At 40.5% G+C, this 23,570-nt stretch overlaps 3 protein-coding genes across 5 annotated transcripts in view; 1 reads left to right on the top strand and 2 right to left on the bottom strand.

Moving 5' to 3' along the window:
• The first annotated feature begins 103 nt into the window (after positions 1–103).
• sytl3 (synaptotagmin-like 3) lies at positions 104–14,814 on the top strand. 3 transcript variants are annotated; one of them, XM_028605897.1, is made up of 15 exons: positions 104–129; positions 8,393–8,639; positions 8,948–9,163; positions 9,716–9,783; positions 9,918–9,969; positions 10,060–10,126; positions 10,220–10,292; positions 10,738–10,859; positions 11,127–11,249; positions 11,454–11,626; positions 11,730–11,826; positions 12,089–12,259; positions 12,524–12,605; positions 13,722–13,869; positions 14,498–14,814. In XM_028605897.1, the coding sequence occupies exons 2-14, from the start codon at positions 8,542–8,544 to the stop codon at positions 13,727–13,729; spliced, it is 1,350 nt and encodes a 449-aa protein (XP_028461698.1). In that variant the 5' UTR covers positions 104–129; positions 8,393–8,541; the 3' UTR covers positions 13,730–13,869; positions 14,498–14,814. The 3 variants fall into 3 exon arrangements, with proteins under 3 accessions (XP_028461698.1, XP_028461696.1, XP_028461697.1); XM_028605895.1 differs by lacking the exons at positions 13,722–13,869; positions 14,498–14,814 and having other exon boundaries at positions 12,524–12,812; XM_028605896.1 differs by lacking the exons at positions 104–129; positions 13,722–13,869; positions 14,498–14,814 and having other exon boundaries at positions 8,059–8,639; positions 12,524–12,812.
• Positions 717–7,374, bottom strand: LOC114573619 (cysteine-rich venom protein ophanin). Its single transcript, XM_028605898.1, has 8 exons — positions 7,107–7,374; positions 5,952–6,045; positions 5,551–5,669; positions 4,090–4,180; positions 2,732–2,874; positions 2,479–2,573; positions 2,244–2,326; positions 717–927 (listed from the first exon to the last, which is right to left on the bottom strand). Exons 2-8 carry the CDS (start codon positions 5,965–5,967, stop codon positions 800–802), a joined length of 675 nt encoding a protein of 224 aa, XP_028461699.1. The 5' UTR covers positions 5,968–6,045; positions 7,107–7,374; the 3' UTR covers positions 717–799.
• Positions 14,815–16,120: 1,306 nt separating the features above from the next.
• ezrb (ezrin b) overlaps positions 16,121–23,570 on the bottom strand; it is a 37,117-nt gene continuing 29,667 nt past the window's right edge. Inside the window, exons 10-14 of the mRNA XM_028605485.1 lie at positions 23,219–23,349; positions 21,863–22,023; positions 20,519–20,611; positions 19,791–20,054; positions 16,121–17,632 (exon numbers count right to left, since the gene is read on the bottom strand). Of these exons, the coding sequence (XP_028461286.1) occupies positions 17,468–17,632; positions 19,791–20,054; positions 20,519–20,611; positions 21,863–22,023; positions 23,219–23,349 (814 nt within the window). The 3' untranslated portion in view covers positions 16,121–17,467. The remainder of the gene's footprint in view (positions 17,633–19,790; positions 20,055–20,518; positions 20,612–21,862; positions 22,024–23,218; positions 23,350–23,570) is intronic.

The raw sequence follows: 23,570 nt of genomic DNA, 5'->3' as shown, positions 1-23,570 counted from the left end.
AAATTGCACAATGTAGGCTCTATGTGTGAACTCAAAAAGGAAGGAAACTGAGCCATGTACGTTACACTCTGTGTATTAAATTTGCCACTTCCTCAGGCTGACCACTCTGGCAGTGCAGCGAGCCTAAAGGTAAGATCTTGCAGCTTTCTGCTCTGCACCGCTTAACTTTGCAGTGACCTAGTTCACATCTCAAATCTGAGCTTGCTTTCCTTTAGAGGTTTTTGTAGTCAAAGTGATGTTTCAATTGAGATATAGCAACAGAACGGTGTGTTGAGTAAACGTTTTCTAATCGCAGCTCACATTTTAATCATCGTCAAAAGAATTTGCAGCGATTGTTGATGTACGAAGTAAATTAAGTCTGTGAGTGCACTGTATGAGTGAACATTTCCTGTTCTTAGTGCAGTTTAGCATTATTTACTTCTCTCTTGGTGTCGTGCTGGCTGCATGAGGTTTATTGCATTCATAGTTTTATGCATTGCATAGAAGAAAACTGACGTCCTACTGGTTATAAAGGGCTCATTCTGCCACCAATAATGACAAATTAAACATCTATAAACAATAAAAAACTATTCCATTTTCAATTAAATGATAGTGTAAATAAGTGTGTGTGTGTGTGTGTGTGTGTGTGTGTGTGTACTCCATTACTACTAACTAGTGCACTGGGGTCTGTCATCTGGCTGTTTGACCTGTTCAGTAATCAGCAGTAGGACACAAGCTTTAAAGACAAGTATCTTTTATTGAAACTGTGATGTGTCAGAGCCGGTTTTCTACAGTCTATTGTCACAGCCCATGTGGACATTTAAATAATCTCAGAGCTGCACTTGCAGGAGGCGGGACACCAAGAGGCCACGTCGCTTTGTGTGCAGCCCCACTGCTTCTTCAGATCAGCACAGTTACTATACTGATCAGCGTAGGGACAGGCGTTGGCTGCAAGATACAGAGAGGAGAATGGATGTGTAAATGAGTACAAAACATAACCCAAGAGAGCTCACTATTCAGACTGGAGTCCTACAACTTCTTATATGATTTTTTTACATGGGGTTTCACAAGGGTGGACAGATTGCCAAGATTGTTAGTAATCACTTTGATGGAGTCAGGAGGGCAAAATAGAAGAACTTCAGACTTTTTCATTTAGCTATAAACGTTTGTGCCATCCAACACCTTAAGGCAGTTCATGATAATGATTAGGCTGGACCAGTTGTTTGGTTTCAGGGGAGATAGAGCTCTCTGTCATCAGCATAAAAGTGGAAGCATATTTTTGAATATTTGGCTGACAGGAAGCATATATACAGAAAACAGAATGGGCTCTAGAATGGAACCTTGTGGGAACCTGCAATGCAGTAGCGAACTGTGACTCTTAAACTTTGGCCCTCTGACCCCCCTTCTCTTGTCAAAAAAAAGCAAGCTACCAGCCTAGTTAATTGTGTCCTCTTATAGTACTGCAAACATTATGTATGACAAAACGCATGAAAGCGACCACCTTTTACCACAGAAAACCAACTACATGTCGTGTTCCCACACATGACAGCGCACACACAGCTAAGTGACCATTGGCAACAGACACCATGGACAGTAAACAGTGATCACTGTATTTTGAAACCAATCACCACAAACAAGCAACATTTTAATAAATAATATTAGATAAGCACAGGGGCCAATTACATATGGTATGTTACGGTTTATTTGGGAAAATGGTCATTATGCAGAATAACAGTAAATGCGCATAATTTTGGAAACGTTAAATTTACAGATTGACAGTAATTTTCACGATGAAAGCTTTCCGTAATAAACCTTAACTAAACAGTGGCAGCGGTGGCCAGAATAAAATCAGTTTTAGATTTTAAATAACTAATTGATGATTGCATAACTTGAAAACAAAGTTCTAAGTAATGTTAATTGCTCGAAAAAAAAAAGTCAAGATGCCTCTCAAAAGCTTCAGATTTTCAAATTAAACTCAGGTGTTAGTAAAATCGGCGTGGATGATAAATTCGCAACGATGGCCTCCTAATAGATTTGGTCCTCTTCAGCACTGATAACGTTACTCCCGGGTTCCATCATGAACCAGCAGGATGGCTAACATAAGCTAGCCAACTTTAGCGGCGGTGCTAGCTTGTACACTGTAGCTGTGTACACGTCTATGGCTTGATCTCTTAACATATCCATGTTACACATACAAAATCCAATTTTCATTCACAAAAATGGATGAGAAGATTAAGTCTTCCAGTGCTGTATTTGCCACTTACTGCACAGTTTGTTGTTGCAAGCTTTGGGGCAGTCACCGCAGGAGGGTCTTGATGTGTAGGGGCGAGCGTACTGGTAGTTTCCACTGTAATGTATCCCAAGGCATCAAATATTAAACGTAACAGCTTAGACACTCAAACACACAATTTTAACCCAAGAAATGTTCATGTAAGTATTCACTAAAAGTGAGACATATGCTTGACTTTCCACTGAAAAAGAAAAATGTTTTGTACTTACGGTGGGCAGTATTGGCACACGTAGAAGTACTTGTAACTAGAGTTGGAACAGTAGGCCATACCACACCCAACCTTGTTGGACCTGTACCAAACAAGCTGTGCAGAGAACGGGAGATAAAACACATGATCATCAGAGCTCACGGCATTAATGTTCAGTTGTATAATACTGTTTTTAATTTCAAGCAAGTGATTGACATTTGGATGCAAGTTAGTCAGAATTAACAAATGCTTTACAAACTAAGATATAAGTGCACCTGTGTGAAGTGTCCAACCACTCCTCCATTGATAGCTCCCACTCCGTAGCGCCAGTTCTTTATCTCGTCGTACCAGCTCTGGGTAGCATTGCTCCAGGTGTTCTCCCAGCTGGACATGTACAGGTTCTCTCCACAGTCACTAGCTACAGTTAAAGAGGAGGAGAGAGATACTTTAGTCTTCTTAAAAACCCATTATGAACATGCTCTTAACTCCTGATCACACATAAAAGAAAATTCACTTGTTACTTTCTTCTGTAAACCGTTACTTCATGTGTCATTTTCTTTTGTGGGGATTTAGCCATTCTAGAACTCCCCTCCTGCAAATGTTTCACCAAAACAAGTTCCTCTCCAAGACTATTTTGCAGAGGCACCATTGCTGCGTCGACAGTGAATAAACAGCTGATCTCCAGGACATTCACATTGCAGCTGCAGTCACAGACCAACTGAAAGAGGGTTTGAAAAGGATTGACCAGAGCTACCACTGAAGAAGATCTCCCTTGGGTACAGTCTGGAGAAGACCAAGCTGGTGCTGGAACTCAGAGAGACAGTCATGTGACCAACTGGTCACAAACGCTGGTACCCAGATCTGGACAGGCAGAGTGTGGAAGGCAGAAGACTGTGTGGACAATGCCATCTCTAGATCAAAGCACCAAGAACTCGTCAGAAGAATTCAAAAAGGAAGATGTTTTACAGGCTGGAGTGAGTCACAAAAACTTTGGTCAAAAGCTTTAGCAAAAGAAGAAAAGAAGTTGGTGGTCACAGAAATGAAAAGAATGGAGAAAGACAAGTTCTTGGTAGTCTGTTAGCTAATGTTACCAAGGCCAGTGGACAAAGCAAATTCTCCAAAGGTTAACGGCATAGAGTGACTTGTGGAAGATCCCTCAGGCAAGATTGCTTTTTATTCAGAGCCAGGTATAACACCTTTCCTAACCCAGCCAATCTGGCACGATGGTCGTGCAGCCTGTGTGGCTGCAAGACCACCTTGGCTCAGGTATGGCCAGGTGCTAAGGAAGCTGGCAGAACTCAAAGAGAGCATGAGAGTCTAAACAACTGAGATGCCCCAATATCACCAGAAGCAGCTTGTCCAGTTTATAACAGCTGGACAATTGGTGCAGAACTTGCCCACACAGGACAGGACATCAGTCTCGGGCATCCTGGCTGTCCCACAATCTAAACTTAAGGCAGGGGTGTCCAATCTTATTAGGATGGGTTACATGCGGAAACAAATTCTCACTACGTTGTCTTGTGCATAAACTAATAAACTAAGACCCGTCTGATCATTGCATGGAAAATGACTTTTTTGTAAACTATAGGTGTTTTTTTTTTTTTAAAAACAAGAGGTGTTATAGTTAACTTACTGCTGATTTTTCTGGAGCTGTCAGGGCTGTGCTTCATCGAGCAGGTGTTGGCCCATCTCTGAGCGTTGGCTGCAGCCTCGCTGCTCCAGCTCTGTGGGAAGCAGAGGACAGATCAGCCACTAAAGTATATACACCAGAAATCTCCAAGTGCTGGGTGTTGTCTGGAAAATCATTTTAATCTTTCACTAATACTAGTGCAGTGCCCGTTCAAAACGTGCCTGTTTGGAACGGGCCCATTGCGACAGCAGTGTGTTTCGTTATTATCATCTTTAACGAAATTAACACTGCAGCGGAGGTAGTAATTTCCAAACAGGCTTAACATTAGTCGATTGACGGTTATAAAATAACATTAAAGCATGGATTTAATTAGCGGAGGTATTTTGCGGAAGTAGCGTTATGATCAATGTTATTGATATAGAGGATGAATAGCAGTGGCCCCAAGACTGACCCCTGAGGCACGCCTTTTGTTATTTTGAGATAGCGAGAAGTGCTGAAAAGTTATTTCTAGAACCTTGACCAGGACAGACAGTTTAGAGATTGGTCTGTAGTTATTTAAGATGGTAGGGTCACCACCTTTTAGCAGGGGAACCATAAAGGCCGATTTCCAGATGGGAGGAATGACAAAATATTAGTTATTATAGTATATTAATAACATTTCCTGCTAGCTTTAAAAAAAAAAAAAGGGATCCAGTTTATCAGGGTGTGCAGATTTTGTTGTGTCCAAAATGCTTGAGGGCTTTATTTACATCTGAAACTGTGATAGGACTGAAACTAAAAGACTGACTAGAAGGATCTAGACCAATAGTCTCAACTGTAGAGGAACACTCATGTTGAGGACTCAATGACTCAAATACAAATTCTGAGACTATGAAATGTTCATTGAAACAATCAAGCATTTTGGCCTTGTCGGTAACTTTTTGAGAGTCCATCGCAATGCTTGAGGGAAGCTCCTGGCCTTTAATTTGAGTTGCACGGCAGAGTGACGATGTCCCTGTAGGATATCCGCTCGTGTTTGTTAAGGCAAGCGAAGAAGAGCTCAGTTGTAAAGTTAGTTTGCTATATCCAGCAGTCAGAAACACACAGTAAAATACACTTCAGTTTTCTAAAAGATGTATTAATCGCCGGTAGCCCGCTGCAAATACATGCACCGCAGATGAACAAAGCGATCGCTTAGTTTTTTTTAATTTAGACAGGACAAGTAGTTAGGTACCGCACTACACCTGCCAAGTGTGAAGTAGATTGGATGAACGGTTCTTGAGATATTTAATGACAGAAATCCAGAGGGACATACACACTTACACACAGAGATTCCTTCCTTTATAGATAAATGCTGCGTGAAATGTGTGAAATCAAATCAAGCTAGGCTAGATCAAGTAAGAATCCATGCTCAGTAAACATTTTGAGGAAGCACACTATGCTTTTGAAATTATAAAATAATTTGGTGCATTATCAGGATTTTACCATTTCCAACATGTTGCTTGCAGAAGGCTGAATATTTCTTCTCAGGTCGTTATGCTTGTTCACAATCTCAGTCTGGTCAGTTTGGCCTGCAGTTAACTTTGTGGATGATCCATTGAAGCCTATATAAAACACAATTAAAACCAAAAAACAAGATTTGGTGAAGTGTGAATGCATGATTATATTAAATCTTGTAAAAATGAAAATATTAATAAATTTAAAATACTCACACTTTAGGTACGGTTTTCAGAGATGAGAGAGAAATATTGGGTTAGTTTATTGCACGTTTGAAGCAAAAATAAAAATAATGTATGTTTAGAAAAAGCTAGATTTTTAAGATAACATACCAAGAATGATATACTCAATATTAATCCCTATTAAAGAGGACATTTTATTTCACTTACCAGAGCCAAGGTGCATGGAACCTGAAGAGCAGCAAAAACGCCCAAGGCGCACAGGACGCTGAAAGTGTACGTAGCCATGGTAGTTTGGACCACACTGTTCATTTCGGAGAGACACAGACATGACAAATTAATACAAAGACTTGTGTCAACATAGCCCCTGTGAAACGTCCTTGATAATAATGTATGAAAAGGTGCTGGTCTGTGTTTATATTGTACATGTGTTCTTCATGATAACATGGCATGCCATAGCTTCCTCTAATGTGGCAAGAGTTATGAGAAGAGGGTGTGCAATATCAAATGGATCATGGTATTTAAACTAAACCTTGATCATTACAGGTTGAATTAACATTGGGAGCTTTGATAAGATTTGAAAACCCTTCTCTTTACATTGACAGCTTATGGAGATTGTTTTTGCTTTGTTTGGACAGGCCTTCAGTTTTGTTTCATCTGTGCCATGTGTTAGACACTCGACTCATTATTTTCTTTTTTACTTAAGTCTTGTATTCGTCTTAGATCACTAGTTTCCATTTATGTCACAAGTGAGTTTTCTTGTAACTCCAACTGTGCTGTGCTTCTTTTTGTTTTTACATGAAAGGTTAGTGACTGTAAAGAACTGCACAATGATGAGCTGTTGAAAACGACTTTGAAAATACACAGATGTCAACACCGTGCAGATAAATTCCTGCAAAGTATTTTGAAATACTTTCAGCAGGGTTTGTCTGGCCTTGTCAGGTTTTAGAAGCAGTTCATTCTTTCTAAAATAAAAGGACCCTCACAGTTTGTGTCAGAGCTTGTGGTGTCGTTGACAGTGGTTGGGGTTTTAATTGGAATTTGCTTGTGGTGACGAGTCTTGCTGTGAACACAGACATGCTGCCAGAGCTGACTCAAGGCATGCAGTCACTCACACAGGTCTTCCAGGAAACTGTGCTCTGGGTGGGAAACTTGTCAGAAACCTCGTGACTACTTCAGTGTCTCTCGCAGCTTTCAGATTCCATATTTGGGTCCCAATGTAATTAGTCAGGTGTCTTTTACTGTCACTGCTGTGGTGGACTGATACAGGCTCCCACCCTCTTTTCTCAGATGTCACAGTCACCATTAAACCACGGACAGCCTGAATCATTATAGTAGCCTAGAGGCGAGAGTGAAATGACTTGCCTTGACGTGATGATGGTCCTCTTCTATACAAGTAAAATTCTCCTATCAAACTGTCAAAGTGAGAGCTTCAATTGAGGAATCAAGCAGCATCGAGCATGAAGAAATGCCTTCCTCTAGAAGCATATTTCACATCTTGCCTCATTTATATTTACAACTTGAGAGAATCTCTTCAGGCATGGTGCACGTCAGCGAGGACAGATAACAGCTGTGAGCAATCAGGCCGAATACAGCTGCCCCTGATTGTTTTCTCCGGCCTCCTGGGAGCTCTGGATAGTAACAAGGACAGGCTCTTATCTACCAACACAAGCTGGCATCCATTTATTCAACAGGCCACTTCCTCTCTACTCCCCATGCTTCACTTGTCTGCTACTGAAGAGGAAAGGGGTTTTGTTCCAAATGGAGATGTTTGAAAATGAGACCCTCTATGGAGATAAATGGCAGCTTAAAGGAACAGTTTGGCATGTTGGGAAATACTTTTATTCGCTATCTTGCCAAGAGTTAGATAGAGTGGCATCAATCTTCACATCTAACTCTCGGCAAGAAAGCAAATGCCCGTATTTCCCAAAATATAATTCTATACCTCTAAAATAAAGCATTTTAGTCCGTATTTACATTTGACAAAAGCAGACCTCTAATCTTTATTTAAAAAAAGTGTTTGAAATGGATATTTTTGAAATGGATATTTAGCAGTTTGAATAAGTCTACTGACCTGCAAAAAGAAAAGAAAAACAGAAACTAGAACACAGACGCACGTCAGCCATCAATAATGCAAGGGTTGGCATTTGGTTTGTTTTGCAGCACTGTCATCAGTGAAGCATCACTGCTCTCCCTGCAGCTGAGGAAGCGGGGGGGGGTTGACAGGAGAGGGGTTGAATAATGGGGGTAAAACCTGGCGACGCTGACACAAGAGGGGAAGATGAAGACATGAGCAGTCTGACAAAATCAGCATTTGAAGCTTAAAATATAGCCCAAATCTAGTATTGTGTAGTTTGTTTTAAATCTCATCAGACTCTGTGTTGTAGAGGCTCTGAGGTTATAACTGAATAACTAGCTGCGTCATCATATTGCAGACTTGCAGTTCTTCACTCGCCTTTAGAGAAAAGAATATAAAAAGAGGGTTTTTCCGAGGTTTAATCATCCAAGTGGAAACACTACAACTATCTGCTCAGAGGACGACATATACATCCGGCTCTGACGTGGATGGAGATCACAATCAGGAGAAAGGGGATCTTACATGCACATAACTTAGAATAACTTTCACTACCTTTTTTCTTTCAATCTTTCAGCTATAGAGGACTAAAGAGGAGGTCTGGGGGAGGGTTAAAGAAGAGAGGAGGAGCAGACAGGAACAAAAAAGGAGACAGTGAAGCAGAGAGAGACACAGAGAAGAGGACCAGTGAGAGTGAGACACATAATCAGAGACTGCTGTTTAAAGATGGATTTAGGTTTGCTTCAAGCACTGGAGAGAGAAAGAGTCCTGGAGGTTCTTCGAAGAGACAAACAGCTGCGTACCATTGAAGAGGACAGGATAAGGTGAGTCGTTTTAGGCCACTTTCATAAAGACTTCTTACTGCTGATGAAAGGAAGGAAAAGGAAAAGAATGCACATCTTGTTTCATTCTCATTATGAGACCAGCAACAGACAAGGCTAACAGAAAGCAAGCATACTGTCAGAAGATTTTGTTATTTTCTGTCCTTCTGTGTCTTTCAGTATATTTTATAATCTGGATATTAAATTATAAAGAATATGTCAGTTTGAAAGGATGTTTAACACTTTCAAACTGAGAAAATAAGATAAGTTTTCTTTGTGAAAATAGCTTAAAGATATTGTATTTATTTCAGGAGGATGAAGTATGAGCTGCAGGAGCTTCGAAGGAGAGGTGCAAAAAGTTTTGCCCGGCAGTATGGCGAGCGGACCTGTGCCCGCTGTCAGAGGCCGCTGGGAAAGTTTTGGAACTCGGGCGCAGTCTGCCACAGCTGCAGCCACCGCATCTGCAGCAAGTGCCGCGTGGGCGTGGGAGCGGCGGGCTGGAAGTGCACGGTCTGCCACGCCTACAGGTGCAGTAGAGAGTTATACCACCTACTTAATGCAAAGAAATATCTGACTCAGTGGGGCTCAAAACACAACACAAATGACTGCATGTGTGTCATTTGAAACATTTGAAAGCTTTTATTTGTTTGAAACTCTTGTTTAGCCCCTTTAAACTTTAAATTCAAACTTTCTTTAAAGTGTCAATATTTTTATTTTAACAATTTAGCAAATGGCAATTGATCCTAATGATGCACCCGCAGACAATTTTCACCAGAATCTGCAACTCCCTTTGGCTTTATACTTATAGTGAGTTTCAGCTCCTTGTATAGCTGTCCGGCCTGCAACTTCAGTGTTTTGGTTCACTGTCAGTGCTCTCAATGCTTGTTTTTCTCCACAGCAGGCAGCTGTTTTCAGTAATAAATCAAAAAAGCTCTAAAAATTTGCTATACACTTTGACAGTAACTAGAATAGCTAACTTGCTACTTTTTCTTTTTCACTATGAATAGGTAAGTATTGAGTATTGAGAGTGCTTATAATGTAATTATATAATGACTATGTGTTGTTATTCTTCTTCACAGGGAGGTGAAGTTCAAGTCTGGAGACTGGTTCTTAGAGGAGAAGGCAAAGAAATTTCCAGTCACTACAGGTTTGTTTAAAATACTGCATGTATTCTCAGTTGGTTTCCTTTTTGTTATATAATGACTTTCAGACTGTCACAGGGAAGTCATAGTCAGTGTCCCTGTATAAATTGTTTTCATTCATAATATGTTTTCTTTACAGACAAATATGAGATGGTTGGGGACAGATTATTAAAGACCTACCATGTGCTGAGGTACAAGGAATGCCAACATATTTATTTTGAACGTTTGAATAAAATACTTAAAACACAAAGTAACATGTTATTGTCTGATATTCTTCACAGTCATATATCAGTTGTGCCTCCAACTCCTCCACCCCACTTGGATTATCAGTTTCTGAGCAGATCCGGGGTAAAATACTTATATATTTCAAGCATTCTTTTAAAGTAAAAAGTGTCAAATGTGTGAAATTTGAGTCAATACATGCTGTGTTTTGATCTGCAGGATTTGAAGAACTCAAAACCTTTTACCAAATCTATGGAGGATCTAATGGTGTCCTTCACAAGTCATATTAAAAGTAAGTGTATGTATACACGGTCTCCTATAATTAAAACTGTCCACATTTATGAGGAATTTTTAACTCAACAACACAAAATTGTTGCCGTATTTTTGCCTGTGTGCATTTTGGTAAGAAAGGTCTCCGAATGAACTGTATCACTTCATCTGGATTTTATCACAATATAATCAGTTGAGCTGAATATGCATGCAGTAATAACCACAAAGGAAACATGCCTGAAATAATATGATGCAATAAAAAAAAACTCTGATCTCATCATCCTAACTGCACCAACTAAAGTTGCATTAGATGATGGGCACAGATAGCAACGACCATATTGCGTGCAATGTTTGCGAAACCACACAACTTTTTGAACTATTTGAACGTCTGTCCAGGCAAAGAAAAACTGTTGTAATAGTTTTTGTGTGTTGCTCTGCAACGTCTGACTTCTTGTTTCTCAATACAGAGATTTCCACTTCTCAGAACGATGTGCGAGGAGACCTGCTGAGAGTCAACAACAGTCGGAGAGGGTCGTGCTACAGCACCCAGAAGAGTCTCTCTGAAACAGACATCAACAAATCTAGCAATGTAAGTCATTCGCAACACTACATACGTTTAGTACGGCTAAGGAAATCATTCAGCTGTAGGGCCTTAAAGATGTCAGTCCACCTTTACTGGCCAACAAGTCTTGTTAAGAACAAGCAGTTGCGACAGGCTGAGGTGGACATTTCTGAGAGTTTTCACAATCCAAATGGGCCAATGAGACTACCAAACAAGGTTATTAAAGGGATCTTAAAATAATCTAAGACCTTTACTGGTCCCTCATAGTACTGATAATCCTGCTTCTTTTTTCAGCTCTTTAAAGGCCCCAGTCTTCCAAACCTGTTCAAGAAAAGCAAAGACAGCGACCAGGAAGGCTCTTCTACTGGGGCGGAAGAAGAAACATCCTGCGGTTCTGAGTACTCTGGAGGAAAGAGAGTAAGTAGTAGCTGATAATAAGAGAGAGAAAAATCCCCAGATGACATCCTGTGATGGCTGAAATATCACGTGATAGATTGTAATCATTTCATCCTCCTAGCTCATAGAAAAAAAATCCTGCATTTTTCTGTTCTGTACTGCTGTTAATGTCCATCACGTCATGTCTTTCTGTCCTTTTTTAAACATGTAAATTTACCTCCTCAGGGCAGCAGCAGTAGCAGCATCAGCACAGACTGCGGCCCCTTCGAGAGCATCAGCATAACAGGAGAGCTGGAGCTGGCTCTGGCCTACAACACCAACACTTCCTGTCTGGAGATCACAGTCGGCGCCTGCAGAAATCTCAACTACGGAGACACCAGGAGAAAGAAATGTCACCCGTAAGGATAAAAACATAACTCTGTGCATACATGTACAGTATGACCCCATTTTGTTGTGGGATTCTCCATCGAAACCTCAGCATCCTGTTATTTCTTTGTGTAGATGCGTCAAACTCTACATGCTGCCGGGAAAAAGCGGCAAAATGAAGACGACAGTCAAGAAAAACACGACTGATCCGGTTTATAATGAAGTTTTAAAGGTAAAAGGAAAACGTTTTTACATCAGCTGTTGTGACAATCGATGTGGTGTCGTATCCAGGGGCGTAGCACAAAATTCTGGGCCCTGTAGAAAGGCATTTTCTATGGGCCCCTCCCCGCATCCACAGCTATTCATTCTAGTATCTTTTTGGGCCCTCCTCACATGAGGGCCCTGGGTACTCAGTCCCCTTTTTCCCCCTAGTCCAATGCCCCTGGTCGTATCATGATCAAATTAAACAAAGTTCTTTGTCTGGTTCTTGACAGTATCACGTAGAACGCCACCTGCTGTTTGGAAAGAGACTGCGGGCCACTGTGTGGCATTCAGGAACCCTAAAAAGGAAGGTGTTTCTCGGTGAGGTCCTTGTCCCGCTGGACGGCTGGAGATTTAAGGACAAGGACTCCCAGCGCTTCAACTGGTACCCACTTTGTCAGAAGGTAAAACTGGTTCAGATGTTCAGCTCTGATGTTATACAGATGAGGAGAAAAGCATTAATGGTTCTGATGACATCCATTGATCTTTTTTTTAAATATGGGATTACATTGGTTACAATTGGTTATGTTATATATTTTGTTTGTATTTTTTGTATTTAATTGTATTAATATAGAAGACATTCAGTCTCCATAGCTGAAGGGATTGTTGTCTCATGGGTGCATGAGAGTTTATTTCCTTCACCTTTCTTGTATTTCTGTGTCCATCAGGCTGAGAGTCCAGAGGGCGGCGCTGTGGAGCAGGACGGAGGAGAACTGCTGGTTAGAGTCAAGCTCAGCTCCAACAACCAGGGTGAGCTGCTGCAGCTCAGCTCCCTTAAATGTCTGCAAGAAAAAGACACACGTCGCCAGATAATTTAATATGTATTTATTGTAAAAATCTCATAATAACATTGCATCTGCATTTTCACCTGATTAAACATCTGTTGGGCATCCTTAAATTTGGATCAAATCTTGAAAATGGAGGATAATGTAGTTGTCCGTTTGCACACAAAAAACACATCATGTTTAACTTGCTTTATTTATTTATTTATTTATTAATTTTTTTCTCATCTAATTTTGACTCCTACTTTCTTAAACCACACATAGCATTATACATTGTTTTGTGTTGTATGTGAAATTTAAAAAATAAATTGCTATACTTGAGTTGCAAGATTTTCATCCATCAACAATGTGTTATTATTTTTGAAAACAGTAAGAATGTAGGACTCATAACGTATAACATAATACGTTATGAGTCATAACATAGGCTTTTTTAAATCAGTATATATATATATATATATCATATGATCGGAATATTAATACTGATTACTGCACATTTTAACAATTTTATATACTATTTACTATTTGATCTCATAGTACAGTGTCATATTATATAAATTGATTGTATTTTGTTTGAAAAATCTTAATCTGCAGAGAAACTCAGATAAATGTAGTGGAGTAAAAAGTATAAAGTAGCATACCATTTAAATACTCAAGTACAGTAAAAGTACTTCAAAATTGTACTTAAGTATTGTACTTGTGAAAATGTGCTTAGTTACTTTCCACCACTGGTTAAAACAATGTTTAAAAGGAATAAAAGGCACCGTGTTCCAGCACTAGAGGTCAGAAGAGCGTCTCTTTTGGTCTCACAGAGGCTGGTCATTGCCATGTGCCACATGGCAATGACCGACTAACTGTCCTTATCGAAGGATACAAACACTTTTCCATTAATGCAAACACAAGTTAGAACACATGCGTCAGAGTGTAAATACACCTCATTATGGCCCTGCATGTCTCTTTGTGTGTGCAGGCCTGCGAGGTGTGTTATGTGTGTTTTGGTGTGTGTTTATGAATGCATTAAAGAGTGTAAGTGTTTAATAATGCATGAGGGTGTGATTATATAGATATTTGTGTGTGTTGTGTTTAGGTGTCTGACACTGGGAGCAGGCAGAGAGCTCATCCAGACAACGCCCATTTCTAAAGGGTGAGACCGAGCTGGGGACGGCTAAGCTGAGGAGCTGTGGCCCCTCCTGCCCCTCTGAGGGACCCCCAAGGAGGGGCTCAAATAGACCCTGGTAACTTCCTTTATCCAAGCTAAACAACTAATGCTCTGGTAACTCGTTAACCCGTACTTCACATTGATAAGTATACAGACAATAAATAAGTGGTTTACAACATTTTAACTTAGTTGTAAGCAGACATAGGGACATTAATTATTATTAATGTATTTGTCAACATCTATATTTGTGAAGCATTTGTCACAGTTATTGAATGATTGACAATCATTCCATTTGCGAATGGATAACTCGCTAATAAAGGCCATTACGTGTTGCTAAAAAGCTCTGGCAGAGAAAGCTAGTAAGAGGATGTCTGAGTTAAGAATTCTTTGTTAAGCCTCTGTATAATGCTTATACTGTATATGCTAAATAAATGGGGTTAGATTGTTACCAGCTAAGGCTACTTTGCAGCATTTGATGCATCTTTCAAATTAAATTTCCTGATGTTCTATCAGAGGGGTCAAGCAGCTAAACATCAATGCCAATTCAATTAATGAAAAAGACACTGGGATGATATTTCTGACAAATGAAATTTAGAGCCACACCCGCCACTTCACAGGAAGTGGTTTGACTTACAGTATTTCAGAGTGAGCTATCCAATGTTTCCTTCTGTACAATGAAGCCTTTCTTGTCTCTGTCTGAGCAGCGCGTGAAAGACATGCTCAGTCTCTGGTTTCACAGAGCCATGAAGAAGAAAAGTTCCTGTGCAAGATGTGGTGATGTCACTTACATGGAATTATCTCCCGACCCCTGTCTTCTCCGGGGTCACCATGGCAACCGGTGTAGGATGCGCCAACAGGTGGAGTGACGTCAGCTTCACTGTTTGTCACCCAACGTCAGGAGAACATGACAGCATTCAGCGCCTCTTCCCAACAACAGACTCAGCACTTTAACATGTTTATAGTGCAGTATTTATATTGTAATAAAACAGTCATTATCATTCAGTTAACATCATGCACATGTTTATAAAGAAATGTTTTTATTTATCTGTCAAACTGAATCATTTTACAATTAAAAGTATTTAAAGGTTATATATGTAACTTTCAGATTGTGTTGATTTCAGCGGCCCCGTTGGACAAAAGCGGTAGTGTGTTTACCACACTTGCTGTCGTACAGGTCTTTTCTTTACGGTGCTGTATTGCCCACTGTAGATTACCGAGTTAGTTTACCACAAGGTCATATACAGTACAGGCCAAAAGTTTGGACACACCTTCTCATTCAATGCTTTTTTTATTTATTTTCATGACTATTTACATTGTAGATTCTCACTTAAGGCTTCAAAACTATGAATGAACACATATGGAATTATGTACTTAACAAAAAAGCGTGAAATAACTGAAAAAATGACTTATATTTTAGATTCCTCAAAGTAGCCACCCTTTGCTTTTTTATTAATAAGGGAAAAAATTCCACTAATTAACCCTGACAAAGCACACCTGTGAAGTGAAAACCATTTCAGGTGACTATCTCATGAAGCTCATTGAGAGAACACCAAGGGTTTGCAGAGTTATCAAAAAAAGCAAAGGGTGGCTACTTTGAGTAATCTAAAATATAATTCCATATGTGTTCATTCATAGTTTTGATGCCTTCAGTGAGAATCTACAATGTAAATAGTCATGAAAATAAAGAAACACATTGAATGAGAAGGTGTGTCCAAACTTTTGGCCTGTACTGTAACTGCGATGAATGTTGTGCTCAGACAGAAAATCATCATTTACAATAAGAGTACGTTACAGATGCATCGTTGCATTTCAAGTGTTGCATACGCTAACTTAGCCTACTTTGGATGTATCATAAGCTAAACCGGGTATCACTGTCACGAGCCAAAGCAATAATGCACATTTCACGAAACCCAAGGATGCCTTACACAAGTATAGGGGGACAAGGAAAAAGACCGTTCTGTTTAATGTAACGGCGGCCGTTTTTGGTTAGGTTTAGGAAATCAGCGATTCTTAGTAGTTACGTGACTCGAGTCACGGCCACGAGAGGTCGCCATCTAACAGCAAATATAAATATGTGTCGTTATGAGCTGCTTGCACAATCAACCTATACGGCCGTTTTCTGGGTGAGGACGGTCTGGAATGTAGGTCTATGTAAAAAAAAAAAAAAAATAAATCAGGGCAATCCATCCAATAGTTGTTGAGATATTTCAGTGGTGGACCGACCTGTAAAGACCTATATTGCTATCACTAAAGCCACATCCCATCTACTTCAGCCCTCATGCACTTTCAGTCATACAGTGAGTGTACAAAGTAAAAACACGCGGATGTGTGATCATAGATTTTTCTTTATTGCCAATATGTCGAACACCTCATTATAAAATCCTGTTCATATACAAAGGCCAACAGAGCTGAGTGTTTCGATGCTACTCTAGTCCATGTCCAGAGAGAGGAGAGTGTTGTTGTACTGTCCGGGTCAGTCCATTGTGACCAAGCTGCAAAATAAAAACTCTTTGTAACGTTCATCTCAACCCTCATTAGGTGTAACATTAAAACAAGTAAAGGCTTCCGTATTTTTTTGTGACTATGCACCTTGGCTATGATGTGAAGACCAACTGTCTGGCACTGATCCCTGCAGAGGGACAGCCAGAGAGAAAGGCCACTTAGGAAGGTAAAAGCACACAACACATGCTCATCTCTCACTCAACAGCGACATGACACAGAACAGAGATGAAATAAAATAAAATATATTAAACCTAAGTGTCCCAGTCAACACAGTGCTCTGAGGATGAAGACATTCCTCAGCATGCTGTGAACTGCACAGCAAAAAAACAACTAATCAAAAGTAGCTAGATAGATAGCAATCTCCTTAACTGATTTAATGGCATGCAGCTGGAGGTTTCCTACAATATAAAATAATAATAATTTACAGTTAAATCTCTTTAATTTAGTGATCTAAAGAAAAATGTATGGAACGTAAGACTGATATTTTGGTCAATATTATATAAAACCTTTGAAACATTACTTTTTTCATTATCATTAGTAGATAGCAAAAATATACAAACCAAGATGAAATACCCTTTTTAATGTCCCATATACAGTATAAATACCAAACTAGGGATGATTTTAAACTACCGTATATCAATATTCAACATTTGGAAGTGTTCAAATATAATGGAAAACAAAAACAACCGTACATTTTCCTGCTTATACTGTTTTGCCCCTTTCTGAGTGGTCGCTATTAACGACAAACTGTTCTTTTTCTTTCTACACGACAGACATAAAAAAGAAGCGAGGCTCTGATCACATATTATATGTGCACATCATGAAATAATGATAGAATTTGGCCTGTCCCACTACTTCATCACACCTCTGGATAAAAACAATAATGATTTGGTCTAAATTTGATCAAACTACAGACAAATCGGATACACAAAAAGGATCTGAAACACTAAGAAGAGAAAGGTTTTGGCACTAAGTTTTCTCCGAAGGATTTGCAAAGCTCTGCACACCCACAACAGAAGTGTGTCTCTCTGTAAGTGCTGCTTATACTGCTCCAGTTATGACTGCAACTGGGTATACATGAGTTGGAGCGTGTTTGTGTGTGTCCATCTGTGTCGGCCGAGATGTAGTGACCATTCAGAAAGGGTGAGTGGCCGAGGGGGCCGAAGGCTTTTTTATAAGGCCTCGAACTCGTCGATCCTCTGCTTGGTGTTGCCTGATCTGATCTGTCGCAGGGTCTTGTATTTGTCTCGGCCGGCCCGGACGTTCTCACTGTGAAGAAGGTCGTTTTGGGTATTCTTGGAGTCATCACGTGCCTGAGCCAGCTCTGAGGTCAGGGCCTGAGGGGGAAGGAGAAGGAGAGGAGCCATGAGATGAAACCTCGAAAACAAACCCACAACTAATACAATTCAACAACTAACATAAAATCCCACCATAGTACCGCCACTGTGACTTCTCATTCACTCATTCACTACTCCCTATGTAACAGACACTCAGTACTCTATAAAGGTAAAGGTACTTTATTTGTCACATACACGTACATGTAGCGAAATTCATTCTGCATTTAACCCATCCCTCAAGGGAGCAGTATAGTGAGCAGTTCATTTTGAAACCATTATGATTTTGCGTCATCACTTAGTTGGCAGAAAGTAGTGCACATGCCCATGTGGAGGGTGGGGTGTGGCCTTGACCAACTGCCACTTTGCTCGTTTGAAAGCAATGATGAAAGCAGAGAAAGGGGAGGTAACCTTGCTCCTTATGACCTCATAAGGAGAAAGATTCCAGATCGGCCCATCTGAGCTTTTATTTTCTCAAAGGCAGAGCAGGATACCCAGGGCTCAGTTTATACCTATCACCATTTCTAGCCACTGGGGGACCATAGGCAGGCTGGGGGAACGCATATTAATGTTAAAAAAACCTCATAAAGTGAAATTTTCATGCCATGGGACCTTTAAGATGTGTCAAAGTCAGAAATTGTGGTCTGTGGCAGCTAATTTGCCGATCTGTCGAAGCACCAGATGAGAAAACATCATCAAACTCAGAAACAAAAAGAACCTGGTCCCAGTATGGATAAAGGTGAGAATGCCTCCGAGCAATTTCAAACTGGGTGTGCAGCAGTAACACAGGGACAAATCCAGGTGCATTCTCACCTTACCTGTTCTAATGGGTTGGAACAAACTGCCACATTAGTCCATTTAAATTTGGTTTGTTTGGGCTGGTGTGTGTCTCCAGACTCCGGTTCGGTACAATGTGTGGTGTGAAAGCCAAGCAGACGGGAGCAGGATTTTGTGACCATAAGATATTTGATTTCAGCATGGATTCAAAAGCTGAGCTACTGTTTAATCCATTTGCTGCTTGTGAACTGCTATAAAAGCAATCTCTGATCTCATGCAAAATCATTTGGTAAGCGGGTCAGCACTTGTACGGGGCATTATCCCTGATACATCAGTAAGTGAAAGGAAGTTAAAAGGAGGTGTGTTGAACTTGTGTCCTATTCCATCTATTTTAGCAGATCACCTATAAAAAGGAAACTATACGTAGGGACCACACAACTATCCTCGAGTAGTATTACAAAATCCTCCGTTTCTTTTCTTGTTTCTACTTATTGGTCACCATTAGGGCATTTTCACACCTGTAGTTTGTTTCCTTTGGTCCGAATCAGTTGGTGAGTTTGTAAACTTGGAGTGATTTGCCCTCGGTTCGGTTTGGCCATTACAAATCACGCAAGAACGTCTACTCCTCTATTGGTCGGATGTGTCTGGGGGCGGGAGCAAGAAAGTAAATACAGGAAGAAGGTCCTGTGTTCTGGACTAGTGCATATTTATTGCATCTCCATGGTCAAACCAGCTCATTTCGTTAAAATGATCAGACATTGTTTGGTGAGAGACGTTACTACGTCTGCTCTGGTTACCGAGACTTTGCTCTGCTGTGCGGTGTCTCCAATTTTATCAGCAGCTGGTTTGACCACGGTGATGCGAGTGACAGACGGCAAGCTTGACCGCAGTCTATTTCTGTGATAGAAACGCTGCAAGCTGCTAAAGTTTGCTGCTCTGCTGCATCGCAGATTGCTAAACACACCTGACTACAGGAGGGGTTAGCTCAGACTTGCGGAGTATGTATAGTTGGCTGCTTTTGGTGCACACCCGAGTGCGAATGCCGCGTTCTCACCTGCCCTGACGAACCGCACCAGCGGGACAAACGAACTCTAGTGCGATTCAACCGAACTAAACGAGGCAAGAGTGAAAGCGCCTGGTCTGGTGTTGTAAAGTTCCTCATAATCCGTTATTTCTTTGTGGCTGCTTTGTGACACCAGAGGAGATAAACACATACAGTAAGGCTCAGTAATATGTGAAAAGGACTTGAATTACTCTACAGTATGTAGTGAGAGCTATCTGTCATATCACACTAAATAAATTAAATAATGTATCTGCATCTTAAGGGATGATTGAATGTGTGAGGTGTTAATTTAATTTTCTGTGGTTCAGATCGTCTCCTCACCTTCAGCTGTTTCTGGACGCGCTCATTCTTCTCAGCCTCAGTCAGGCGATCCTCCTCGTGGCGGTGGTCGTTGATGCCTTCACTCTGCAGGTCGGCGCTGTGCGTGCTGTTGTTCTCTTCGCTGGCGTTCTCCTCGCTGTCGCTGTTTTCCTCCATGGGATCATACATGGGAGGAGGTGGAGCCAGCTCCGGCAGCGGGGGCACCGTCATCACATCGCGCAGCGCCTCCTTGGTCTTTATCAGATCATCCTCGGCCTCCTGAGCCTGGAGAGAACAATCAGTCAAGTATTATTTTAAGTAAAAACACATATTCCCACCCTGTCCCACATTTTCTTTTCGGTATTTGATTTGTATGAGGTTTATGACAAGCACCCAGAACAAATGGACTGGGAATTTCTTATTTGAATCACTTACAATAATTTTGGAAGATTGTGCTGAGATCTTATTTATCGTTTATTTTTTTAATTATTTTTTAACATAAATATATATTTTAACATGTTCAAATAAACAAAAAAAACAAAACAAAAATGGACTCACAACTACCTTGTTTATTGGACAGTTTTGGCAGGTTAGAGAATGTGTAATAGCAGTGAAAGAGTCTAAACAAATCTAATTTATTCATTGTAGCCACTGTATAACATGTACTTGTATGCTGTAAATTGACAGAAAGAGCTGAATGAGCCTCATTATACTGTACACTGTAGGTTACTCTCAGTTAAAGCTCTCACCCTGAGCTGCCATGTGTCGGCCTCCTCCTCCTTGCGTTTCTTAGCCTCCTCCAGCAGGCTGATCTTGGCTGTGTGCTCTGCCAGCTCTGCAGCCTGATACAAAACAACAGGAGAAACATTAACTTATTTAAGGGTCCAGATTTAATACATGTAGATGGATAAAGATATTTAACCTTTATTTAATCAGGTAGTCTCAGTGAGATCATGATCTTTTGCAAGAGAGGCCTGAATTCAGCGAAAAGAAAGCAAACATAGCCAGATAAAACAAAATCAGATTGAGCATCATTTTTGTAAATGCTCAAACTGCACAAAGAGTGAGTCCTGATGTTCATGTAATGTAATGCTAAACGTAAATGAATGTGTATTTCCATCCACTACTGTGGAGATAGATAGATAGATAGATAGATAGATAGATAGATAGATAGATAGATAGATAGATAGATAGATAGATAGATAGATAGAACGTTTGAGTAGAGCCTTCTGATGAAACATAAACAGACTCTGCAGATGTTGTGGTACATTCCTTCTGACCCCCACAATAATGGAACAGCTAGTCTTTCACCAGACTGAACTAACCGGAGGCTCAGTATTAAAAACGGTACACCTTTCAGCGTCAAGACACTGAACAGACTCCTTATTGTTATTTTACAGGTGTTTAGCTGGAAGACTTGTCCCTCAGTGAAAACACAAAGAGACACCGTGTACTTTTATTAATAAGTTACGTGTTTTTAAACATTTAAAAACATCTTGATAACAACTCCCACACACTGTTCTCAGTCACTGTCAGTGGAAGTTGCAGGGTGACTTAATCCATTGCACAAGCGCCTTAATAGGGTTAGAGTATAAAAGGGTGTTGAGCAGGTGTCTGTGTGATAAAACTGTGAATGTGGAGAGGGAACCACAGCTTTACTGTCCAGGCTGTTAAAGGGGAACAGGGAGCAGCACACAGTCCTGTGGGTGGTCCACAGACCAGCGGCTCAGGGTGAGGGGGCGGGTAGTCTGATGTAACGGGGTGTGGTTCAGCTGGATGCTACGAAGTGGTTTTGTCTGGAGCTACAGTAGCCAGGCACTGTTGAATGCACCACCCTGAAATGCTCCTGGTCTGACCTGGACAAAGTGCTAGCTGAATGTAGTGAGAAAAGGTTTTCATTTATTTTTTCTTGCATACAAAGTGCCAACAATTGAGATTTTTGAGATGTTGGACATGCAAGGCTTTTCTTACAATATAAAAAAGAAGCAAACAGACAGCCTTTTTCTATATTAGTTGTGCTACAAGCTATACGTATAGCCATAAACCTGGTTTAAAGTCCCTAAACAATTGCACAGTGTCATTAAAATACTGACCAGCTGCTCCTGACTCTTCTTCTGGTCCTCAGCATGGCGGGCAAGCTCCTCTTTAGCCAGTAAGGCAGCCTGGCGCTCAGCCTCAAGACGAGCTGCCTCCTCCTCGGCTCTCCTCCGCTCCTGCTCCAGCATCATGGCTCTCTTCTGCTGCTCCTGCAGATCTGCAATAAAGAAATATAAGACCTATGAGACAAAGGAAAGAGACTAATGTCCCAGCCATAGCTCTGGGATTTTGCTCTTTCCATTTTACAGGATAAGACTGGTATTATTCAATATTTTTCTTTTGTTAACAAAGACCAAGAACAATGCATCTCCCAACAACCTGTCAACACCTTTCAACACAAAGTTCCTAGCACATTGGTTCCTACTGTAGATGTAAGTCTTAACAGAACACACATTTTTTTTTTAATAGGCTAAGTGATTTCCTAAAACATCTGAGCATTGTGGATTTTTTTGATATTTCCTAACCAGGAGTAAACAGTGTACTTGTTGGGGACTATTTTCAGTCATTGATTAATACACATTTGGTGATTTTATTCACTATAATCATTATAATCTTTGAGCATGATGGCATATCATTTTTCTTTAGTAGCCTATATCAATAATGGCATAACAATAATTGGCAGAAGATACAAAAAAATGCCAATGTGCAAAAAGTAAATGCGTCACATTTCCTGTGCCTACTGAGGGGTATTTCCAGTGTTCATATAGAGATACTGTAGTGAGACAGAAGATAGAGACAATGGTCTAATTTGATGGAAGTATCAAATAAGTACTGGGAAAGCAACCTCTTTCCCAATAAGGTGGAATTTAAAGCATTTGAAAACAAAAAGTGAATTTAAAAACAATGCAAATCATCTGGAACAAAATTGTGAGCAGAAAACTTGTTAATCATTACTAAAGAGAAAGTCCCAGAGTCACTTAATGATCTTATTAGCCTGACAGCTTACTTATGTAATTTTGTCAACAATAAAATGCCTTAAAATCCTAAGGTCACATTTTTAAAAGAAACACAGCTGGTTTCTGCTTAACTGCCTGTTGATGAGACTGCTACAAGCAGAAACAGGTAAAAATAAATAGACAACAATCACAAATGCTCTTTCTGGTTTGGCCACTGAACAAAATATAATCAAAATACAAATTAAGATTACTAACCATCAGGCTTTGTACACACACAGATTACATCTCTGCTACAGTAAATAACAGATGCTCATTGTTTTGGCAACATACAAGTAACCTGCTTTCATAACCTGTTCACCTATCTGCATGTACACGTTCTAACTATTTTCACACACGCACACACTGACTCACACACTTTGTATTCTCAGGGTTAAGTGATGAATGAGACCCTCTCACCTCTCTCTGCCTTCTTGGTCTTCTCCTCAAACTGGTAGAGCCTCATCATCAGATCCTGCTTCTCCTGCTCCATCTGCTCCTTCTCTTTCTCGATGGCCTCTCTCTTCTTCTTCTCGTTCTCCAGCTGGGCCCTGCAGATAAGACACAGCCGTCGTGAGCTGACATAGTCGATGCGTAGTTACAGCTGACAAACAGTCGGCGCACACACGCACACGCACACGCACACACACACACACACACAGCTCTATTACTGCTCTGTCATGGTCTCATACAGTACACTAAACTGGTGTAAAAAAAATAAAATAAAAATGGTAATGTTTTCAGCTCTGTCTGTCAGCAGGAATATGGAAAA

The sequence above is a fragment of the Perca flavescens genome, chromosome 18 (genome assembly GCF_004354835.1).
Source record: "Perca flavescens isolate YP-PL-M2 chromosome 18, PFLA_1.0, whole genome shotgun sequence".
NCBI lineage: Eukaryota > Metazoa > Chordata > Actinopteri > Perciformes > Percidae > Perca > Perca flavescens.
Note: the sequence above shows the minus strand (reverse complement) of the source record. Positions and strands in the feature narration are given on the sequence as shown.